This window comes from Aegilops tauschii, chromosome 6 (assembly GCF_002575655.3).
Source record: "Aegilops tauschii subsp. strangulata cultivar AL8/78 chromosome 6, Aet v6.0, whole genome shotgun sequence".
Classification (NCBI taxonomy): domain Eukaryota; kingdom Viridiplantae; phylum Streptophyta; class Magnoliopsida; order Poales; family Poaceae; genus Aegilops; species Aegilops tauschii.
Window position 1 is genome coordinate 129,288,592 of NC_053040.3, and position 19,167 is coordinate 129,307,758.

Here is a 19,167-nt window from a genome sequence, read left to right on the forward strand (position 1 = left end):
CTGACAGCCGCTAGTCACCTGTGTGCATAGCACGGTGGTAAAACCAGTCTCGCGTAAGCATACGCGTAATGTCGGTCCGGGCCGGTTCATCCAACAATACCGCCGAACCAAAGTGGGACATGCTGGTAAGCAATATGAATTATATCGCCCACAACTCACTTGTGTTCTACTTGTGCATATTACATCAACGCATAAAACCAGGCTCGGATGCCACTGTTGGGGAACGTAGTAATTTCAAAAAAATTCCTACGCACACGCAAGATCATGGTGATGCATAGCAACGAGAGGGGAGAGTGTTGTCCACGTACCCTCGTAGACCGAAAGCGGAAGCGTTAGCACAATGCGGTTGATGTAGTCGTACGTCTTCACGATCCAACCGATCAAGTACCGAACGCACGACACCTCCGAGTTCAGCACACGTTCGGCTCGATGACGTCCCTCGAACTCCGATCCAGCCGAGCTTTGAGGGAGAGTTCCGTCAGCACGACGGTGTGGTGACGATGATGATGTTCTACCAACGCAGGGCTTCGCCTAAGCACCGCTACGATATTATCGAGGTGGATTATGGTGGAGGGGGGGCACCGCACACGGCTAAGAGATCAAGATATCAATTGTTGTGTCTATGGGGTGCCCCCCTCCTCCGTATATAAAGGGGGAGGAGGAGAGGGCTGGCCAAGGGGGTGGCACGCCCTAGGAGGGGGAAACCTACTCCAAGTAGGTTTGCCCCTCCCTTTCCTAGTCCAAGAAGGAGGGGGGAGGAAGGAGTGGGAGAGGGGAAAGGCAAGGGGGGCGCCGCCCCCCTTTCCTTGTCCTATTCGGACTCAAGGGGAGGGGGCACGCCTCTTGCCCTGGACAGCCCCTCTCTCTCTCTCCACTAGGGCGGTAACCCTCGGTACTCCGATAAATGTTCGAAACCTTCCGGAACCTTTCCGGTGTCCAAACATAGTCGTCCAATATATCGATCTTTACGTCTCGACCATTTTGAGACTCCTCGTCATGTCCGTGATCACATCCGGGACTCCGGACAACCTTCGGTACATCAAAACACATAAACTCATAATATAACCATCATCGAACTTTAAGCGTGCGGACCCTGCGGGTTCGAGAACTATGTAGACATGACCGAGACACGTCTCCGGTCAATAACCAATAGCGGAACCTGGATGCTCATATTGGCTCCCACATATTCTACGAAGATCTTTATCGGTCAAACCGCATAACAACATACGTTGTTCCCTTTGTCATCGGTATGTTACTTGCCCGAGATTCGATCATCGGTATCTCAATACCTAGTTCAATCTCGTTACCGGCAAGTCTCTTTACTCGTTCCGTAATACATCATCCCGCAACTAACTCATTAGTTGCAATGCTTGCAAGGCTTATAGTGATGTGCATTACCGAGTGGGCCCAGAGATACCTCTCCGACAATCGGAGTGACAAATCCTAATCTCGAAATACGCCAACCCAACAAGTACCTTCGGAGACACCTGTAGAGCACCTTTATAATCACCCAGTTACGTTGTGACGTTTGGTAGCACGCAAAGTGTTCCTCCGGTAAATGGGAGTTGCATAATCTCATAGTCATAGGAACATGTATAAGTCATGAAGAAAGCAATAACAACATACTAAACGATCAAGTGCTAAGCTAACGGAATGGGTCAAGTCAATCACATCATTCTCCTAATGATGTGATCCCGTTAATCAAATGACAACCCATGTCTATGGCTAGGAAACATAACCATCTTTGATCAACGAGCTAGTCAAGTAGAGGCATACTAGTAACACTCTGTTTGTCTGTGTATTCACACATGTATTATGTTTCCGGTTAATACAATTCTAGCATGAATAATAAACATTTATCATGATATAAGGAAATAAATAATAACTTTATTATTGCCTCTAGGGCATATTTCCTTCAGCGGATACGACACTTGTGCACAACCTATAAGATGCAAAATTGATAAACTTTCTATCCCAAGTTTATGGTTCCCGGTGTTTCGCACACGATGATCCAAGATGATCAATATGGTAGTATGATATGCAATGTGGCGATGCTATGGCTATTGCTTACAAGCTCTTTGTTTTCTCTTTGCTTAAAAGCTTATTCTCTTTTTTTTTGTATGGCCACTATGCGAAATGCACAGACCAAGATAGCAATTGTGTATATGCGGGAACAATCTTGTGACACAAGAGATGACATGATGATACCAAGATGATATGGTATGTATGCAATGGGAGGTGCGGGTCACTAATGTGCACAAGTAACGTTGCCGGCAATACTCAAATGGCTAGTCTCGATAGAGAAGTGATGCAAAATGGCTAGGGGTTAACAAAGCAATGGCAAGAATGAATGTAGAATGACGGGATACCACGATACCAAGATGATATAGAGGTTACCGCTCTTGCTTACGGTTAGGTGGTCAAAAAGGTGAAGTGGTCAATGTCGATGACGACCTCATGGCGATGATGAGTGGCGGTGTTCTCGATGTAGAACCGTTCCTAATTAGCCGAAACACCTTAGGAAACGGAAAAACCGCGAACTCAAAATCTCAAATGTCAAATGTCAAATGGTGGTAGCGGAATGCGATGGTGGTTCCGGAGTAGACAATGCAGAAGTGGTGGTGGTGGTTGATGAAGAAGCAACCGTCCCTAAGTAGCCGAAACACCTTAGGAAACTCAAGTCACCACTCAAGCAACCACAAATGCTATATGGATCAAAATGGGTTAGGTTGCGGAAAGCTATGGTGGTTTTGCGGATGATATGATGGATGGCCTAGGCAAAGATGTCAAAATATCAAAACATTTATGGAGTCAAATGATGTTGAAACATATCTAGATGGATGGGGAATGTCAATAGCTACTCAACGAGCTAAAGAACGTCAAAATCGGCCTCCGGATGTGGAAGATATGGCCAAAACAAGAAATCGGCCAAAGCAGTTTTTGAACTAGCGGACAGTCCGGTCCTGGGTAGCGGACAGTCCGGTCTTCATCCGAAAACCTTCTGATTCGAGCGGACAGTCTGGTATTGGGGAGCGGACAGTCTGGTCCAAAAGCAATTTTGGTCCTGATGCCAGCGGACAGTCCGCTACGGGTGTGCGGACAGTCCGGTGCGGGCTGGGAAAGGACGAACTTGAATTTTTTGGGCAAAAATGGATAATTTTGGGGTCAAAATTAAGGAGATTTCGTGGATGGAAGGTGGGGAAACTTGTGGGGAAGCTAGATCCACTTGAAACACAATGAATCCATGGATCAAAATCAACAAAACATCCTCAAACCAACAAATCACAAAAAAAATTGGGGCTATTTTTGGTGGGGATTTTCGGATTTTAGGACGAAATCAAGCAAAACAAGGCTAGAAAACGATGGGGGAGACTCCAAATTGTGATCAACGTGGCTCATGGTACCAAGATGTTGTAGGGTGGAGACCCTAAGTGAAGATCTTTCACGAATTGGAGGGGGATCCACGAAGAACGCGAAGAACACGAAGAACCAAAGGCTAAATCACAAGAGGAACACTCAAGAACAAGTCCAATCACACATCCACTAGACTCACAAACACATGAGATTCACAAGGTACAAGAACAATCAAAGGGAAACAAGATACATGGTAAAGTTCATCCCAGATCCTATGAAGGAGATGAGGTCTTGATGATCTAGATAGATCCTTCCCACAAGGGGGTCTTGAATCCCTAAGGATCTTCTCCAATGGAGGCCTTGAACTATAATGGAGTCTTCTTCCTCAAGAGGAATCCCACAAGGGGAGATACATGAGCTAAGCTCTAATGTCTAGTTCTAATCTTAGCTAACCCTAAAAACTGAGAGGAGCCGCAATATATAGTCTAGGGGCGAAGGGGTATGGGCCTCGGTTGTTACATGGGCTTTTTAGCCCAATTCGTAGCGAAACTGGGCAGACCGGACAGTGCGGTGGTAAGGACCGACAGTCCGGTGAGTACAGATGCATTTTCGGGTCCCACCGGACTGTCCGCTGTGGGGACTGGACTGTCCGGTAGTGCAATTTCTGTGCGACCGGACTGTCCGCTGTGGGGACCGGACTGTCCGGTAGTGCAATTTCTGCACGCTTCGTTTTCTTCATCTTGACACTTCCGGTCAGCTCTTGGGTCTTGGGGTCCTTCTCCTTGGCCTCCGGGAAGCTTCCTAGCTGCTTGGTGGTGGTTGCCCTTGTACCTAATGATGCACAACATTCCATGGTGAGGTAACAACCAAGTCCAATGGATATTCATGTAAATCTCAAAGAGGAGTGGGTTCACCTTAAGTCCGGTAGGTCCACTTGGGGCTTGAGGTGCTATGAAGGTGTACATGGAGAGATGACCGTAGGATGCTCCGCATCAATTGTGCCTTACACCGCTCCAAACAGAGATTAGCATTTGTAAGGGTGTGAACTTCATGATACATCGTCGTCTCCGCGTGCCTCAGTTATCTCTTACCCGAGCCCTTTACTTATGCATTTTACTTTGTGATAGCCATAGTGTTTCATGATATATATCTTGTTATCAGTTAGTTGTTTATCTTGCTTAGTATAAGTTGGTGGTGCACGTAGGTGAGCCTAGTTGTTTTAGGTTTTGTGCTTGACAAATTAAACACTAGTTTATTCTGCATTTGTTCAAGCCTAAACCATAATTATTTTAAAGCGCCTATCCCCCCCCCCCTTCCCGCCTCTAGGCAACATCCACAATCTTTCAAAGGCGGCAACCGGAACATGTACAAACAAGGTTGGGGCTCACAACACTTCTATGATACGCCTAAATAAATAATGTTTTCTTTATAACCAAATTGGTCAGATTATCTTAAACCCCAAAGTAAGCACATCAAACATTGAATGGTGCAATGATTTGATCAGTAACATCATTATTATCATTAGTTTTTGGTATCTCCTGTGGCATCGCACAGGCATTCGACTAGTACACTAAACATGCATTTGCAACATGTAATGAAGCAATATATAAGGGCAAGAATAATAACATGGCTCCACAAACATGAACTTAAACAACATGATAAAGATAGATAGATAGATAGATAGATAGATAGATAGATAGATAGATAGGGATAGCATGTCTCACAATGTAACATAAAAGGTCTCCAAACCAAATAAGTTCACAACTCAAAGCAAATAAGTTTCAGTTAGAACTTCAATGAGATTTGGCGAAAGCTATCACAACATTTTTTCTACAAAAATATCATTTTCCATGTGATGGGATATTTGTTGCATACAGTGGAAACACGTAGGCTAGGGTCGGAGTACAAATATATAGCATCTCCTTCTTCCACTCCATGATCCGCTTCCAGTTTTCAGGGCGTGTCGAGATCAACCCAGATGCACAGGAGGAGGATTGTGAGCGATGCAAGGAACGCTTCCGCGAATCTTGGTGGGAACCAACAGAGTACACTTTTTCCACAAATGGGAAGCCTCGGAAACCCCAAGTTCTGTTGTGAGCAAATAGGGGTTTCCTTTTCCTTCCTCGAGAGATGTTTTCTATAGAAGTAAAAGAGCACAAAGGATAAGCATAGCTGCAGAAGTGTGGTGAATGAAGAATAGTAGACAACAGAAATGAACTCGGCGCCATCACCTTACCATAGCTGATAAAGTTCTTCAGTCTTGGTTGGAACCAAATTGTTTCCTTATGTCACCAAATGATACAGTGGCAGAACCCCTTCTCTTAGGCTTTTGCTGTGATGAATGCTCCTTCCACCCAGTCATGTAAATTACCTGCACAAAACAACTACTCCCTCAATTGCAATATATATGGAGATTTGAGTGGCTTAAAAGCAGCGAAAACCGTAGAGAAAAAGTCCAAACTAGCCCAGCTGCATTTATTTTGTTTTGGAAAGCATGAATTGCGCATGCAATTCCCCTCTCAGATTTACTCCCCGCTCTCTTAGGCGAGTCCGGTGCAGTGAAGATTGGTTGCTTATGCATATGTACAGCAGAACGGAGTGAAAGCACTAAGAGTAAGATCAGAAAATTAATGGGGAACTGCATGGTTTCTACTCTGTATTTAGTCAAGTTGGAAAACCGTAAAGAAAAGAACTGCACCCTGCAATATGAAATGAATGGAGTAACAAACTTTAAATACGTGGAATGTTTATAACGAGAAACTGCATGGTTTCTACTCTGTATTTAGTCAAGTTGGACAAGATGGGATATTATTTTTGAACTGTACAAAACCTGAAAGGTTGCTGGAATGGTTCCATCTTCTAACCCAAACATTGACTGGTAAATGGCTGCAGTAGCTAGTGCTGTATCTCTCTTTAATATCTGAAAATAGAAAACCAATGTAAATTCAGTTACCATGTCAACTAAATTAATTGGGACTAAGCCAATTTCAGTAAACATTATGATAAGAAAGGCTCACATGGCTTCTTTGAAAGAGAGCATTCGTTTCTGCCATTGCTCTAAGATGTTCCACAAGTTCAAGAGCTAGTTGGCAATAAGTAATAAAATTGTTAGGAGAAATAAATAACTTGGTGAATCAAATATTGTGGAGAGTTTAAAACAATAACAAATTAACGTGGTTCTTGAATATAAAATATATTTATCAGACACAACATTGCTAATTGTATGTTGATGAGACAAAAGTGACCATTGCAATCTGATAGTCATAAGAATATTTACTGAGCAGTCAGAATAAAGAAAAGATGTTGATTCAATCTTCACAAAATATTGTACGAAGAAATTCACTAATCGGAAAATCCAAGTTTTTTTGTACGCACCACTATTGTACTTGACTGTATATCGATCTACATCAACTCCTGGAAGGGCGAAGCCTGCCCTTGACAAAAGGTTTCCTGCATCACGGACCTTGAAATGTACAACCCAATGTCGCCATTAGAACCAAAGACACTAATAAGTCAAGGTAAAGGCAATGGTTTGCAATGACAGGCTATTCAACAGAGGCATACAAGAAGAACAAGCAATCCCCATTGGACGAAATCTCTGATTATAAAGGAATCATACTTGTGCTAATGGCGACATTCGAGGACTGATGCCTCCCTCACGTTCCATTTGAGCAATAGTGCATGCAATTCTTAGTTCCCTGATCATAGCATCCAAGAAAAGGCAAGTCAAACAAGAAACTGGAAAATGTCGATAAATGGTAAATCTAAGATTATCACTTCAGAGTCTCCCCGCCAAGAATTGCTGCAAGAAAAAGGCCATCAGGCTTCAACGCCAACCTACACTGCCATCAAAGGACAGCCAATTACCATAGTTCAGATGTTTTAGCGCTTGATAACTTCATGCTTTCAGTGTTTAAAATAAAAGACTTACCTGTATCATTGCTCCAGGTAGATCATTTGTCCAATGTAGCCCAAGACAGCTCATTATCAAATCCTGGGAGCTTCAGAAACCAAGAGCCACATCAATAGAGGAGTATACAATGCAAGATCACAATTTATTTACTTTTAAATTTGACAATTAGCCACTCACACCTAAAATATATTGACCCACTCAAGCATAAGATAGCAGACTGCAAATTGACAGTTTATCTCTTGGTGTATATAAAGTGGGGGGGGGGGGGGGGGGGGCAAATACATTAGCATTCAAGGGAGCTAGAGAAAGCATGTGGATCCAGTGCAGTTTACTCTAATCATACGTAAATGGAACCAACAAACACACCGAAAGTATAATATGGCTGGTATTTACTTCTCTTTCATAGGAAGATACTCTTCATCTCCAACGATAAAGTTCATCTCGGGGCCGTCGTCAGTAGCACTCTCCAACTCCCGCCACTTGTTCACCATGTCTACCGACATGTCCATCATGGTCAATTTCTCGATTCCACCTGGCACACAAATCATCAGCGCCATCTTGCAGGTTAGTTCAACATATCAAGGAGAAGCAACGTGTCGCAGATCATTTCAATTGTCGAATGTGAAAACCGGAACTTTCAGGAAGACATTTGACATGGTTCAACGCAGTGATTAGTACACATGATAAGAGGCTGGTGCAAGAAATAACAAGAAAAGCGAGCTGAGTAGCTTCTTACCGCGGCCGCGAAGCGACCGGCGGACGGCGCCGGCCGAACCGCCGAGGCAGAGCGCCGAGGGGAACGCCTTCCTGCAGTCCTCGAGGCGGTCGAGGAGGTTATCGGCGACCGCGTCTACCAGTGGGTCAGTTTCCCGCATCGCCCACGCCGCCCGGTCCCGGTGTCGGCGCTTCAGATCGCGATCGAAGATCTTGACGCGGCCCCCGTCCAGCACTTCGTCCGCCGAGGAGGAAGAGAAGTGGTGATTGGGAACGAGGTGGCGGCGGCGGTGGCGCAATAGCAGAAGGCGACGTGCGGCGGCCGAGGACCCGGAAGCCATGGCGAGCGACGGAGCGACCACCGGCGGTTGGAGGAGAGAGAAGGGCTTCTTTTTAGTTCAGGAGACCTCTTTTCTTAGAAATGGCTTTTTAGGCAATCCGGCAAAGCTTTACTAGTACAGTACGTACTATTCAGCAACAATATTTAGAGGAACTAGTTAAATGTCTGTGCTTGATTCAAATACAACATCCACATGAGCAATTTCATGACCAAGTGAATAATTATTTGATAGAATAAAACAAAAATTCAATAGCAATCATGTTTAAGCAAACTCATCGACAATCTTCGAATTAGTCAGGTGTGTGCTACACTTGCTATTCACAGTGGGAGGTAGTTTTTTATAATTGTCTCATGCCTTTTATAAAAATATGAAAATACTAACACCCACATGTGTGATAGTTTTGCAATTCTCCCAAACGCGTGGATCACCGTCCAATTGAGTTTACATGAATCTTGACACGGCAGAATTTACGTGCCACGTAGGACGAGGCTGGTGTGTGGGCGTTGGAGAGTTCGCCCACACGCCCCGCAACAAGCGGTTTGTCAGCTGCGTTGTGTGGGCGAACTAGTTTCTGCCCACACAGCCAACACCTAATCCACGCGCGTGTGGGCGAACTGCTTTTCGCCCACACGACACTCGTACGTTGTTGGATGGCAACTGTAGTTACGCGTGGCAACTAGGTAAACACACATGGCAACTATGATACGTTGCTAGACGGCAACTGCAGTTGCGCGTACGTGGCCACCAGATAAACACAGATGGCAATTGTGATTAACCATACATGGCAACTGTGGTTGGACCACACGTGGCAACTAGGTAAACAAACATGGCAACTACTGTTTGACCATATGTAGTAAGTAGTTAATCACACACGGCAACTATGGTTTAATTACACGCGGCAACTGCCATAAATTAGACATGGCAACTATAGTTAACCAAAACAGATATAGTTGACATGCTTTTATAACTACATTTGCCATCCCGAATAACTACGTGCCATCCCGGATGGCAACTAAAAATCATCATCCCACGGGTACCTAACGTAGCTGCGCCAGGACGTGTGGGCATTTTTTACTTCGTGCCATACGCGCGGGCTGGAGATGAGTAGTACTTGTTGGGCGTGTGGCACGAAGCAGCTGCGTCCACACGTATGGGCAATTCTAATGTTCGCCCACACACTGCCCGTATGGGCTGCCGCCTGCTCATGCCACACACGGTGTGTGGGCGGATGGCTAGTATGCCATATGTGTGGGCGTTATCGGCGTCCTAAAAATATGGTACGCCATGGTGTACTCTCGAAAAGATTTTTTTTAGAAACTTCTCGAAAAGAATTTTTTTCGAAAAGAAATATAAGTACTGGTTGCGTTATCTTAACGAACAGCCCAGTTGGTTCCAAGCCCATATTTGCTTTTTTTTAGGTGCAGCCCATATATCTGAGTCCAGGACATATTAAGCCCCGATAGGGCCAGACTTTAAGCCCATCACAAATCGATCACATGACCGCCGCTTCTCCCTGTTCCCTTCCCTCCCCGCACTTCCCGTCGCTGCCGCCAATCCACCACCGCCCACCGCCCACCGCCCACCGCCCTCGAGAGGGAAAAGCCTCGGCCCGTCCACCGACGCAGCATTCCACACCAAAAGCCCAGGTAAATTGGCTTCGTCTCCCCGCTCTGCGGCGATGGAGGAAGGAGGAGGTGCAGAGCACCGCGAATTCCATCGCCACAGCCTCGCGCAGCCGCGTCGTCCTTCTCCGGCATCGCGCGATCCCTAGCAGGTTCGAGACACCCCCACCTCCTTGGCTCCGCCCTAGCCTCTCCCCCCTAGCTCTAGTCGATTCTCTCTGCTTACACCGTGCGATGGCAGAGGCGAATTGGGGCGTCGCTTGGTAATTTCCGATGGCGATTCGTACGGTTCAGGTTCGTGAGAGCCGGTGATTGATTCGGCGCTGTTTATGCTAGCTTCGTGGTTCCGTCCCGGCATTTTTGTGCGCCTCTGCCTACGAAGTGAGGCTTCGTGTGTTTTGTTTTGGGGGCAGTAGAGTTGCGTGTGGCTTCGTTATGATCATTTGATTGATAACTTTGATTAGTCATCCTTCTGAGTCGGGGTTTGTTCATCATCATTTGAGACGAAGCGAGTTTAATGTCGAATTGGTAGGCATGTGCGGGAGCAGTAACCTGTTCTGTATTACTACGTTGGAGTAGCAATCAAGTGTCTGATCATCATCTACAATCTGAGCAGTTATTACCTATTCATGCCGTGCTCTGTAGATTCCTGGGTCAATTGCAATATCTTACACACAGCTCTGATAATTTTTTTGGAATGTATACATGTGGATCTCTATTGCAGTTGTCTCATATGAAATCCTGTTTGCATAGCTGTTGCGCTATGTTTATGTCGCTGAGTTGTTGTGGTATTTTTTTTTACTGAATCACCTCAACAGCCTTCCGTTTTGCCTTGAATCGGTGAATCCATTTGATGCCAACTCCCCAATCATGTCTCACTGTAGAGTTCATGCGCTGATAGTAGCCACCAATATAAGTTAAAATGAGTGTTTCAGGGAATGTAACTACTCTGGTAATATCAGTTAAAATGCTTAGTAAGAAATGTTGTCCATGTGTGTGTGATCCATGCCGTTGAAAGCCATGGCCATCAAATAGCTTGTTCACCCAACTAAAGTTCTAATTATCATTCCAAATGGTGTATGAATATTTGATTCTTCCAGAAAACAAACAACTGCTTGACGGAAGAAAGCGAATAATTCAATTTCTGTTTTTCTATCTTACGATAAGGAATGTTTCATTCTATTTGATTGGGAAATAGTTATTGAAATCTTGCCATTATTTCAAACGTTTGTTGGAACAGACAGATTAGTCAACAAAGAAAAATTAAGTGGTGGAGATCTTCCTAAAATGAAATCAAGACGATGAGATAAGAATGGAGATTTAATGTGGTTTGTTGGAGATGCCAAAGGTAGGAGATGAAGGACAGTTGGAAGGGGATAATGGAGGACAATTATAGCGTCACTAGAGCCTGGGGCGGAGAGGTAGGGGCTGTCTGTGCAGGTTTGCAGTGCAGCTGGGCCAAACATCGCTTACAGTTTAAGCTGTAGGCTGTTATAAAGTAAAAGCTGCGGAGGTACAGTTTCGGCCACTGTGTGCAGGAAGATGAGAAGTCAAGGTACGGGATTTGATCACTCTAGTTTTTCTTTTACAACTTAATAATTCTGTAGATCCCTGTGTATTTATTCCAATCCTGTATGTTTACGTAGGATTTTATGTTGCACTGATCTTCTATATGCACTGATCTACGGCCGCTATCTCCTGTTTATTATCTACTTCACATAGGTTATATATATGATCTTGTTTCCACTTGTTGGTGCTTGTATTTTGATTGGACCTTTGTGTCATATTTAGTCTGCCTATTTGGCAGTTGGTACTTGCTATTCGCTAATATAGGAAGGTAATCAGATAATCATAAAATTTGAAGTCATACAAAATGATCAGAAATCAGAAGCTGCCATGTTGTTGTTGTTACAAGCTAGCCTATGCTTGGAGAGACAGGCCTGCAAAGTGGCATTAACACTGCAAGATTTAGTGGTGGTTTGGAAAATCTAAGCGTGTTCAGGACAGATTGTACCATGGTTGGCTTGTGTCTTAAGTATGAAAATCAGCGATAATGACCAAACATTCATAAGATGAGACTTTTCAAACTGGATAAATCGCATTCAAATGCTCCGATCTGTAAATTGTGAATTTTAATTTTAATATATTTATTAAAGCCAGCACTGATTCACCCAAAGAAAGCGATGTTTGTGAAGACTTTAAACTGTGGACCGCAAACGAACGTGGCAACCTCGTCCTACTGTGTGTGTCCTCGTTGTACTAGAGTCTAGATGAATCTTGTACCTCTTCTGCACACATCATATCAATAAAAGTTGATTTTGCTCGAATCAAGCTTATATGTCAGCAAGACCATTTAGCTCAGGAGCTGACACCACATAAATTTATTCTGCGTAAATCAACCTGACTGTAGATTGTCCTGCTGGTATTTGCATTGTTCAATAGACTCTAAGGTTAACTTAACTACTCCCTCTTGCAAGTAATAGGAAAGTTGGTCCCATGGGCCCATGCAAGTCAAGGTAGTTTGTGAGTTTATTTGAGACATCACGTCCTCCAAGTAGTTGTTTCTTTGATTCTGGAACAGTGCATGGTCCAGCTAACCAGCTAGCAGACCCTCTCGTGAATTACTGCTGATCTGGTCGAGTGCCAGAACGCAGCAATGAACCCATACCATAGAATCACGGAGGGGAGGGGTCGGACATTCGTGTAGGTCCTGCGAGAAATTATGGTGTGGCGCACCAGACTTGACTTTGACAACTTGTCTGTGCAGCAGTAGCAATTGGCGCATGTAGGTTCCACGGGGCACTCAGCGAGATTCAATCTTCACGTGACATTTAGGCCGACCTTTTATTATGGATCGCTGGTGAGTGTCCTTCCCATGCCCCTCTTGCCGGTGGTCCTAGCTTGTTGCGGATAGCCGTTCAGTTCCATGTCAAAACGGTCGTCTTCTGAAGGCTGCCTCTTCTGAATGCAGGGGGGAAGAATCGTAAAAGTTTCAGGTGTCAACAAATTGTGTCGCTGCGGAAAAGAGGGATCAGACCAAAGCAGTGGCCTTGGTAGGGCAAGGTAATGCTGGTTTTCCTTTGGTTAACAGTGCCTCATGTTTCACTGTCAGTTACATCACTTATCCTGCTAGCTCCATTGTTTTCAAGATCTGTCTGGTCAGTCGGCCGGCCACGCTGATCTTACAAGCTACTAGATGCAGCATAATGCTTTGTTCTCTTATCTTTTGCTTTACCGACTACGATGGGAAAAAGAGCTATCACAACATGACATTGCATCTATTCTCTTCGGGAAAGAGATTGCCTAGGTGTCAAAGGATGTGTGGTTATTCTGTTGCACAAAAAACATACGATGACTCTGAATTCATCTAACGGCTCTCGAACAGTAGATTGATCCCGTTAATCAAATGACAACTCATGTCTATGGCTAGGAAACATAACCATCTTTGATTAACGAGCTAGTCAAGTAGAGGCATACTAGTGACACTCTGTTTGTCTATGTATTCACACATGTATTATGTTTCCGGTTAATACAATTCTAGCATGAATAATAAACATTTATCATGATATAAGGAAATATATAATACTTTATTATTGCCTCTAGGGCATATTTCCTTCAGTCTCCCACTTGCACTAGAGTCAATAATCTAGTTCACATCGCCATGTGATTTAACATCAATAATTCACATCACCATGTGATTAACAACCATAGTTCACATCTCTATGTGACCAACACTCAAAGGGTTTACTAGAGTCAATAATCTAGTTCACATCGCTATGTGATTAACACCCAAAGAGTACTAAGGTGTGATCATGTTTTGATTGTGAGATAATTTTAGTCAACGGGTCTGTCACATCCAGATCCGTGCGGATTTTGCAAATTTCTATGTCTACAATGCTCTGCACGGAGCTACTCTAGCTAATTGCTCCCACTTTCAATATATATCTAGACCGAGACTTAGAGTCATCTAGATTTAGTGTCAAAACTTGCATCGACGTAACCCTTTACGACGAACCTTTTGTCACTTCCATAATCGAGAAACATTTCCTTATTCCACTACGGATAATTTTGACCGCTGTCCAGTGATCTACTCCTAGATCACTATTGTACTCCCTTGCCAAAATCAGTGTAGGGTATACAATAGATCTGGTACACAGCATGGCATACTTTATAGAACCTATGGCCAAGGCATAGGGTTCTCTTTCTATCTTCTGCCGTGGTCGGGCTTTGAGTCTTACTCAATTTCACACCTTGTAACACAGGCAAGAACTCTTTCTTTGACTGTTCTATTTTGAACTACTTCAAAATCTTGTTAAGGTATGTACTCATTGAAAAAACTTATCAAGCGTTTTGATCTATCTCTATAGATCTTGATGCTCAATATCTAAGCAGCTTCACCGAGGTCTTTCTTTTGAAAAACTCCTTTCAAACACTCCTTTATGCTTTGCAGAATAATTCTACATTATTTCTGATCAACAATATGTCATTCACATATACTTATCATAAATGCTGTAGTGCTCCCACTCACTTTCTTGTAAATACAGGCTTCACCGCAAGTCTGTATAACACTATATCCTTTGATCAACTTATCAAAGTGTATATTCCAACTCCGAGATGCTTGCACCAGTCCATAGATGGATCGCTGGAGCTTGCATATTTTGTTAGCACTTTTAGGATTGACAAAACCTCCTGGTTGCATCATATACAACTCTTCTTTAATAAATCCATTAAGGAATGCAGTTTTGTTTATCCATTTGCCATATTTCATAAAATGCGGCAATTGCTAACATGATTCATACAGACTTAAGCATAGATGCGAGTGAGAAACTCTCATCGTAGTCAACATCCTGAACTTGTCGAAAACCTTTTTGCGACAATTCTAGCTTTGTAGATAGTGACACTACTATCAGCGTCCGTCTTCCTCTTGAAGATCCATTTATTCTCAATGACTCGCCGATCATTGGGCAAGTCAATCAAAGTCCGTACTTTGTTCTTATACATGGATCTCATCTCAGATTTCATGGCCTCAAGCCATTTCCCGGAATCTGGGCTCATCATCGCTTCCTCATAGTTCGTAGGTTTGTCATGGTCTAGTAACATAACCTCCAGAACAGGATTACCGTACCACACTGGTGCGGATCTTACTCTGGTTTACCTACGAGGTTTGGTAGTAACTTGATCTGAAGTTACATGATCATCATCATTAACTTCCTCACTAATTGGTGTAGGAGTCACAGGAACAGATTTCTGTGATGAACTACTTTCCAATAAGGGAGCAGGTACAGTTACCTCATCAAGTTATACTTTCCTCCCACTCACTTCTTTCGAGAGAAACTCCTTCTCTGGAAAGGATCCATACTAAGCAACGAATGTCTTGCCTTCGGATCTGTGATAGAAGGTGTACCCAACAGTCTCCTTTGGGTATCCTATGAAGACACATTTCTCCGATTTGGGTTTGAGCTTATCAGGATGAAACTTTTTCACATAAGCATCGCAACCCCAAACTTTAAGAAACGACAACTTTGGTTTCCTGCCAAACCACAGTTCATAAGGCGTCGTCTCAACGGATTTTGATGGTGCCCTATTTAACGTGAACGTAGCTGTCTCTAATGCATAACCCCAAAACGATAGTGGTAAATTGGTAAGAGACATCATAGATTGCACTATATCCAATAAAGTATGGTTATGACGTTCGGACACACCATTATGCTGTGGTGTTCCAGGTGGCATAAGTAGTGAAACTATTTCACATTGTTTTAACTGAAGGCCAAACTCGTAACCAAAATACTCTTCTCCACGATCAAATCGTAGAAACTTTATTTTCTTGTTACGATGATTTTCGCTTCACTCTGAAATTATATGAACTTTTCAAATGTTTCAGACTTCTGTTTCATTAAGTAGATATACCCATATCTGCTCAAATCATCTGTGAAGGTCAGAAAATAATGATACCTGCTACGAGCCTCAATATTCATCGGACCACATACATCTGTATGTATGATTTCCAACAAATCTGTTGCTCTCTCCATAGTTCCGGAGAACGGCGTTTTAGTCATCTTGCCCATGAGGCACGGTTAGCATCAAGTGATTCATAATCAAGTGATTCCAAAATTCCATCAGTATGGAGTTTCTTCATGCGCTTTACACCAATATGACCTAAACTGCAGTGCCACAAATAAGTTGCATTATCATTATTAACTTTGCATCTTTTGGCTTCATTATTATGATTATGTGTATCACTACAATCGAGATCCAACAAACCATTTTTGTTGGTGTGTATGACCATAGAAGGTTTTTATTCATGTAAACAGAACAACAATTGTTCTCTAACTTAAATGAATAACCGTATTGCAATAAACATGATCAAATCATATTCATGCTCAACGCAAACACCAAATAACACTTATTTAGTTTCAACACTAATCCCGAAAGTATAGGGAGTGTGCGATGATGATCATATCAATCTTGGAACTACTTCCAACACACATCGTCACCTCGCCTTTTACTAGTCTCTGTTTATTCTGCAACTCTTGTTTCGAGTTACTACTCTTAGCAACTGAACCAGTATCAAATACCGAGGGGTTGCTATAAACACTAGTAAAGTACACATCAATAACATGTATATCCAATATACCTTTGTTCACTTTGCCATCCTTCTTATCCACCAAATAGTTGGGGTAGTTCCGCTTCCAGTTGACCAGTCCCTTTGCAGTAGAAGCACTTAGTCTCGGGCTTAGGTACAGACTTGGGCTTCTTCACTTGAGTAGCAACTTGCTTGCCGCTCTTTTTGAAGTTCCCCTTCTTCCCTTTGCCCTTTTCTTGAAACTAGTGGTCTCGTCAACCATCAACACTTGAAGTGGTCTCGTCAACCATCAACACTTGATGTTTTTCTTGATTTCTACCTTCATCGATTTCAGCATCACGAAGAGCTCGGGAATTACTTTCGTCATCCCTTGCATACTATAGTTCATCACGAAGTTCTACTAACTTGGTGATGGTGACTAGAGAATTCTGTCAATCACTATTTTATCTGGAAGATAAACTCCCACTTGATTCAAGCAATTGTAGTACCCAGACAATCTGAGCACATGCTCACTAGTTGAGCGATTCTCCTCCATCTTTTAGCTATAGAACTTGTTGGAGACTTCATATCTCTCAACTCGGGTATTTGCTTGAAATATTAACTTCAACTCCTGGAACATCTCATATGGTCCATGACGTTCAAAACGTCTTTGAAGTCCCGATTCTAAGCCGTTAAGCATGGCGCACTAAACTATCAAGTAGTCATCATATTGAGCTTAGCCAAACGTTCATAACGTCTGCATCTGCTCCTGCAATAGGTCTGTCACCTAGCGGTGCATCAAGGACATAATTTTTCTGTGCAGCAATGAGGATAATCCTCAGATCACGGATCCAATCCGCATCTTTGCTACTAACATCTTTCAACATAATTTTTCTCTAGGAACATATCAAAAATAAACATAGGGAAGCAACAACGCGAGCTATTGATCTATAACATAATTTGCAAAATACTATCAGGACTAAGTTCATGATAAATTTAAGTTCAATTAATCATATTACTTAAGAACTCCCACTTAGATAGACATCCCTCTAATCCTCTAAGTGATCACGTGATCCATATCAACTAAACCATGTCCGATCATCACGTGAGATGGAGTAGTTTCAATGGTGAACATCACTATGTTGATCATATCTACTATATGATTCACGCTCGACCTTTCGGTCTCCGTGTTCCGAGGCCATATCTGTTATATGCTAGGCTCGTCAAGTTTAACCTGAGTATTCCGCGTGTGCAACTGTTTTGCACCCGTTGTATTTGAACGTAGAGCCTATCACACCCGATCATCACGTGGTGTCTCAGCACGAAGAACTTTCGCAACGGTGCATACTCAGGGAGAACACTTATACTTTGATAATTTAGTGAAGGATCATCTTATAATGCTACCGTCAAACAAAGCAAGATAAGATGCATAAAGGATTAACATCACATGCAATCAATATAAGTGATATGATATGGCCATCATCATCTTGTGCTTGTGATCTCCATCTCCGAAGCACCGTGCTTGTGATCTCCATCTCCGAAGCACCGTCATGATCACCATCGTCACCGGCGCGACACCTTGATCTCCATCGTAGCATCGTTGTTGTCTCGTCAATCTTGTGCTTCTACGACTACCGCTACCGCTTAGTGATAAAGTAAAGCATTACATGGCGATTGCATCGCATACAATAAAACGACAACCATATGGCTCCTGCCAGTTGCCGATAACTCGGTTACAAAACATGATCATCTCATACAACACATTATATCACATCATGTCTTGACCATATCACATCACAACATGCCCTGCAAAAACAAGTTAGACGTCCTCTACTTTGTTGTTGCATGTTTTACGTGGCTGCTACGGGCTTAGCAAGAACCGTTCTTACCTACGCATCAAAACCACAACGATAGTTTGTCAAGTTGGTGCTGTTTTAATCTTCGCAAGGACCGGGCGTAGCCACACTCGGTTCACCTAAAGTGAGAGAGACAGACACCCGCCAGTCACCTTTAAGCAACGAGTGCTCGCAACGGTGAAACCAGTCTCGCGTAAGCGTACGCGTAATGTCGGCCCGGGCCGCTTCATCTCACAATACCGCTGAACCAAAGTATGACATGCTGGTAAGCAGTATGACTTATATCGCCCACAACTCACTTGTGTTCTACTCGTGCATAGCATCAACGCATAAAACCTGGCTCGGATGCCACTATTGGGGAACGTAGTAATTTCAAAAAAATTCCTACGCACACGCAAGATCATGGTGATGCATAGCAACGAGAGGGGAGAGTGTTGTCCACGTACCCTCGTAGACCGACAGCGGAAGCGTTATCACAACGCGGTTGATGTAGTCGTACGTCTTCACGATCCGACCGATCAAGTACCGAACGTACGGCACCTCCGAGTTCTACACACGTTCAGCTCGATGACGTCCCTCGAACTCCGATCCAGCCGACTGTTGAGGGAGAGTTTCGTCAGCACGACAGCGTGGTGACGATGATGATGTTCCACCGACGCAGGGCTTCGCCTAAGCTCCGCAACGGTATTATCAAGGTGTAATATGGTGGAGGGGGGCACCGCACACGGCTAAGAGATCTCAAGGATCAATTATTGTGTCTCTGGGGTGCCCCCTGCCCCCGTATATAATGGAGTAAGGGGGATGC

The 19,167-nt window shown here is 43.6% G+C and overlaps 1 protein-coding gene and 1 long non-coding RNA gene across 3 annotated transcripts; one reads left to right on the forward strand and one right to left on the reverse strand.

Moving 5' to 3' along the window:
* Positions 1-5,035: 5,035 nt before the first annotated feature.
* On the reverse strand, positions 5,036-8,411 carry LOC141025565 (putative methyltransferase At1g22800, mitochondrial). 2 transcript variants are annotated; one of them, XM_073501174.1, is made up of 10 exons: positions 8,004-8,411; positions 7,661-7,799; positions 7,286-7,355; positions 7,132-7,196; positions 6,974-7,052; positions 6,730-6,817; positions 6,372-6,436; positions 6,185-6,274; positions 5,591-5,725; positions 5,036-5,491 (listed from the first exon to the last, which is right to left on the reverse strand). In XM_073501174.1, exons 1-9 carry the CDS (start codon positions 8,320-8,322, stop codon positions 5,609-5,611), a joined length of 1,032 nt encoding a protein of 343 aa, XP_073357275.1. In that variant the 5' UTR covers positions 8,323-8,411; the 3' UTR covers positions 5,036-5,491; positions 5,591-5,608. The 2 variants fall into 2 exon arrangements, with proteins under 2 accessions (XP_073357275.1, XP_073357276.1); XM_073501175.1 differs by having other exon boundaries at positions 5,586-5,725; positions 8,004-8,407.
* Positions 8,412-9,818: 1,407 nt separating this feature from the next.
* On the forward strand, positions 9,819-13,498 carry LOC141025566 (uncharacterized). Its single transcript, XR_012187385.1, has 4 exons — positions 9,819-10,096; positions 11,185-11,499; positions 12,712-12,804; positions 12,916-13,498. It is a non-coding gene; the product is annotated as an uncharacterized lncRNA (long non-coding RNA).
* The last annotated feature ends 5,669 nt before the right edge of the window (positions 13,499-19,167 follow it).

Bases quoted from the DNA above. Each gene is read 5' to 3' on its own strand.
- LOC141025565 (XM_073501174.1), bottom strand. From the start codon at position 8,322: ATGGCTTCCGGGTCCTCGGCCGCCGCACGTCGCCTTCTGCTATTGCGC. The intron at 7,800-8,003 runs GTAAGAAGCTAC...TTTGTGTGCCAG, and splicing joins CCGGTCGCTTCGCGGCCGCG to GTGGAATCGAGAAATTGACC. The intron at 6,275-6,371 runs GTGAGCCTTTCT...TTCTATTTTCAG, and splicing joins CTCTCTTTCAAAGAAGCCAT to ATATTAAAGAGAGATACAGC.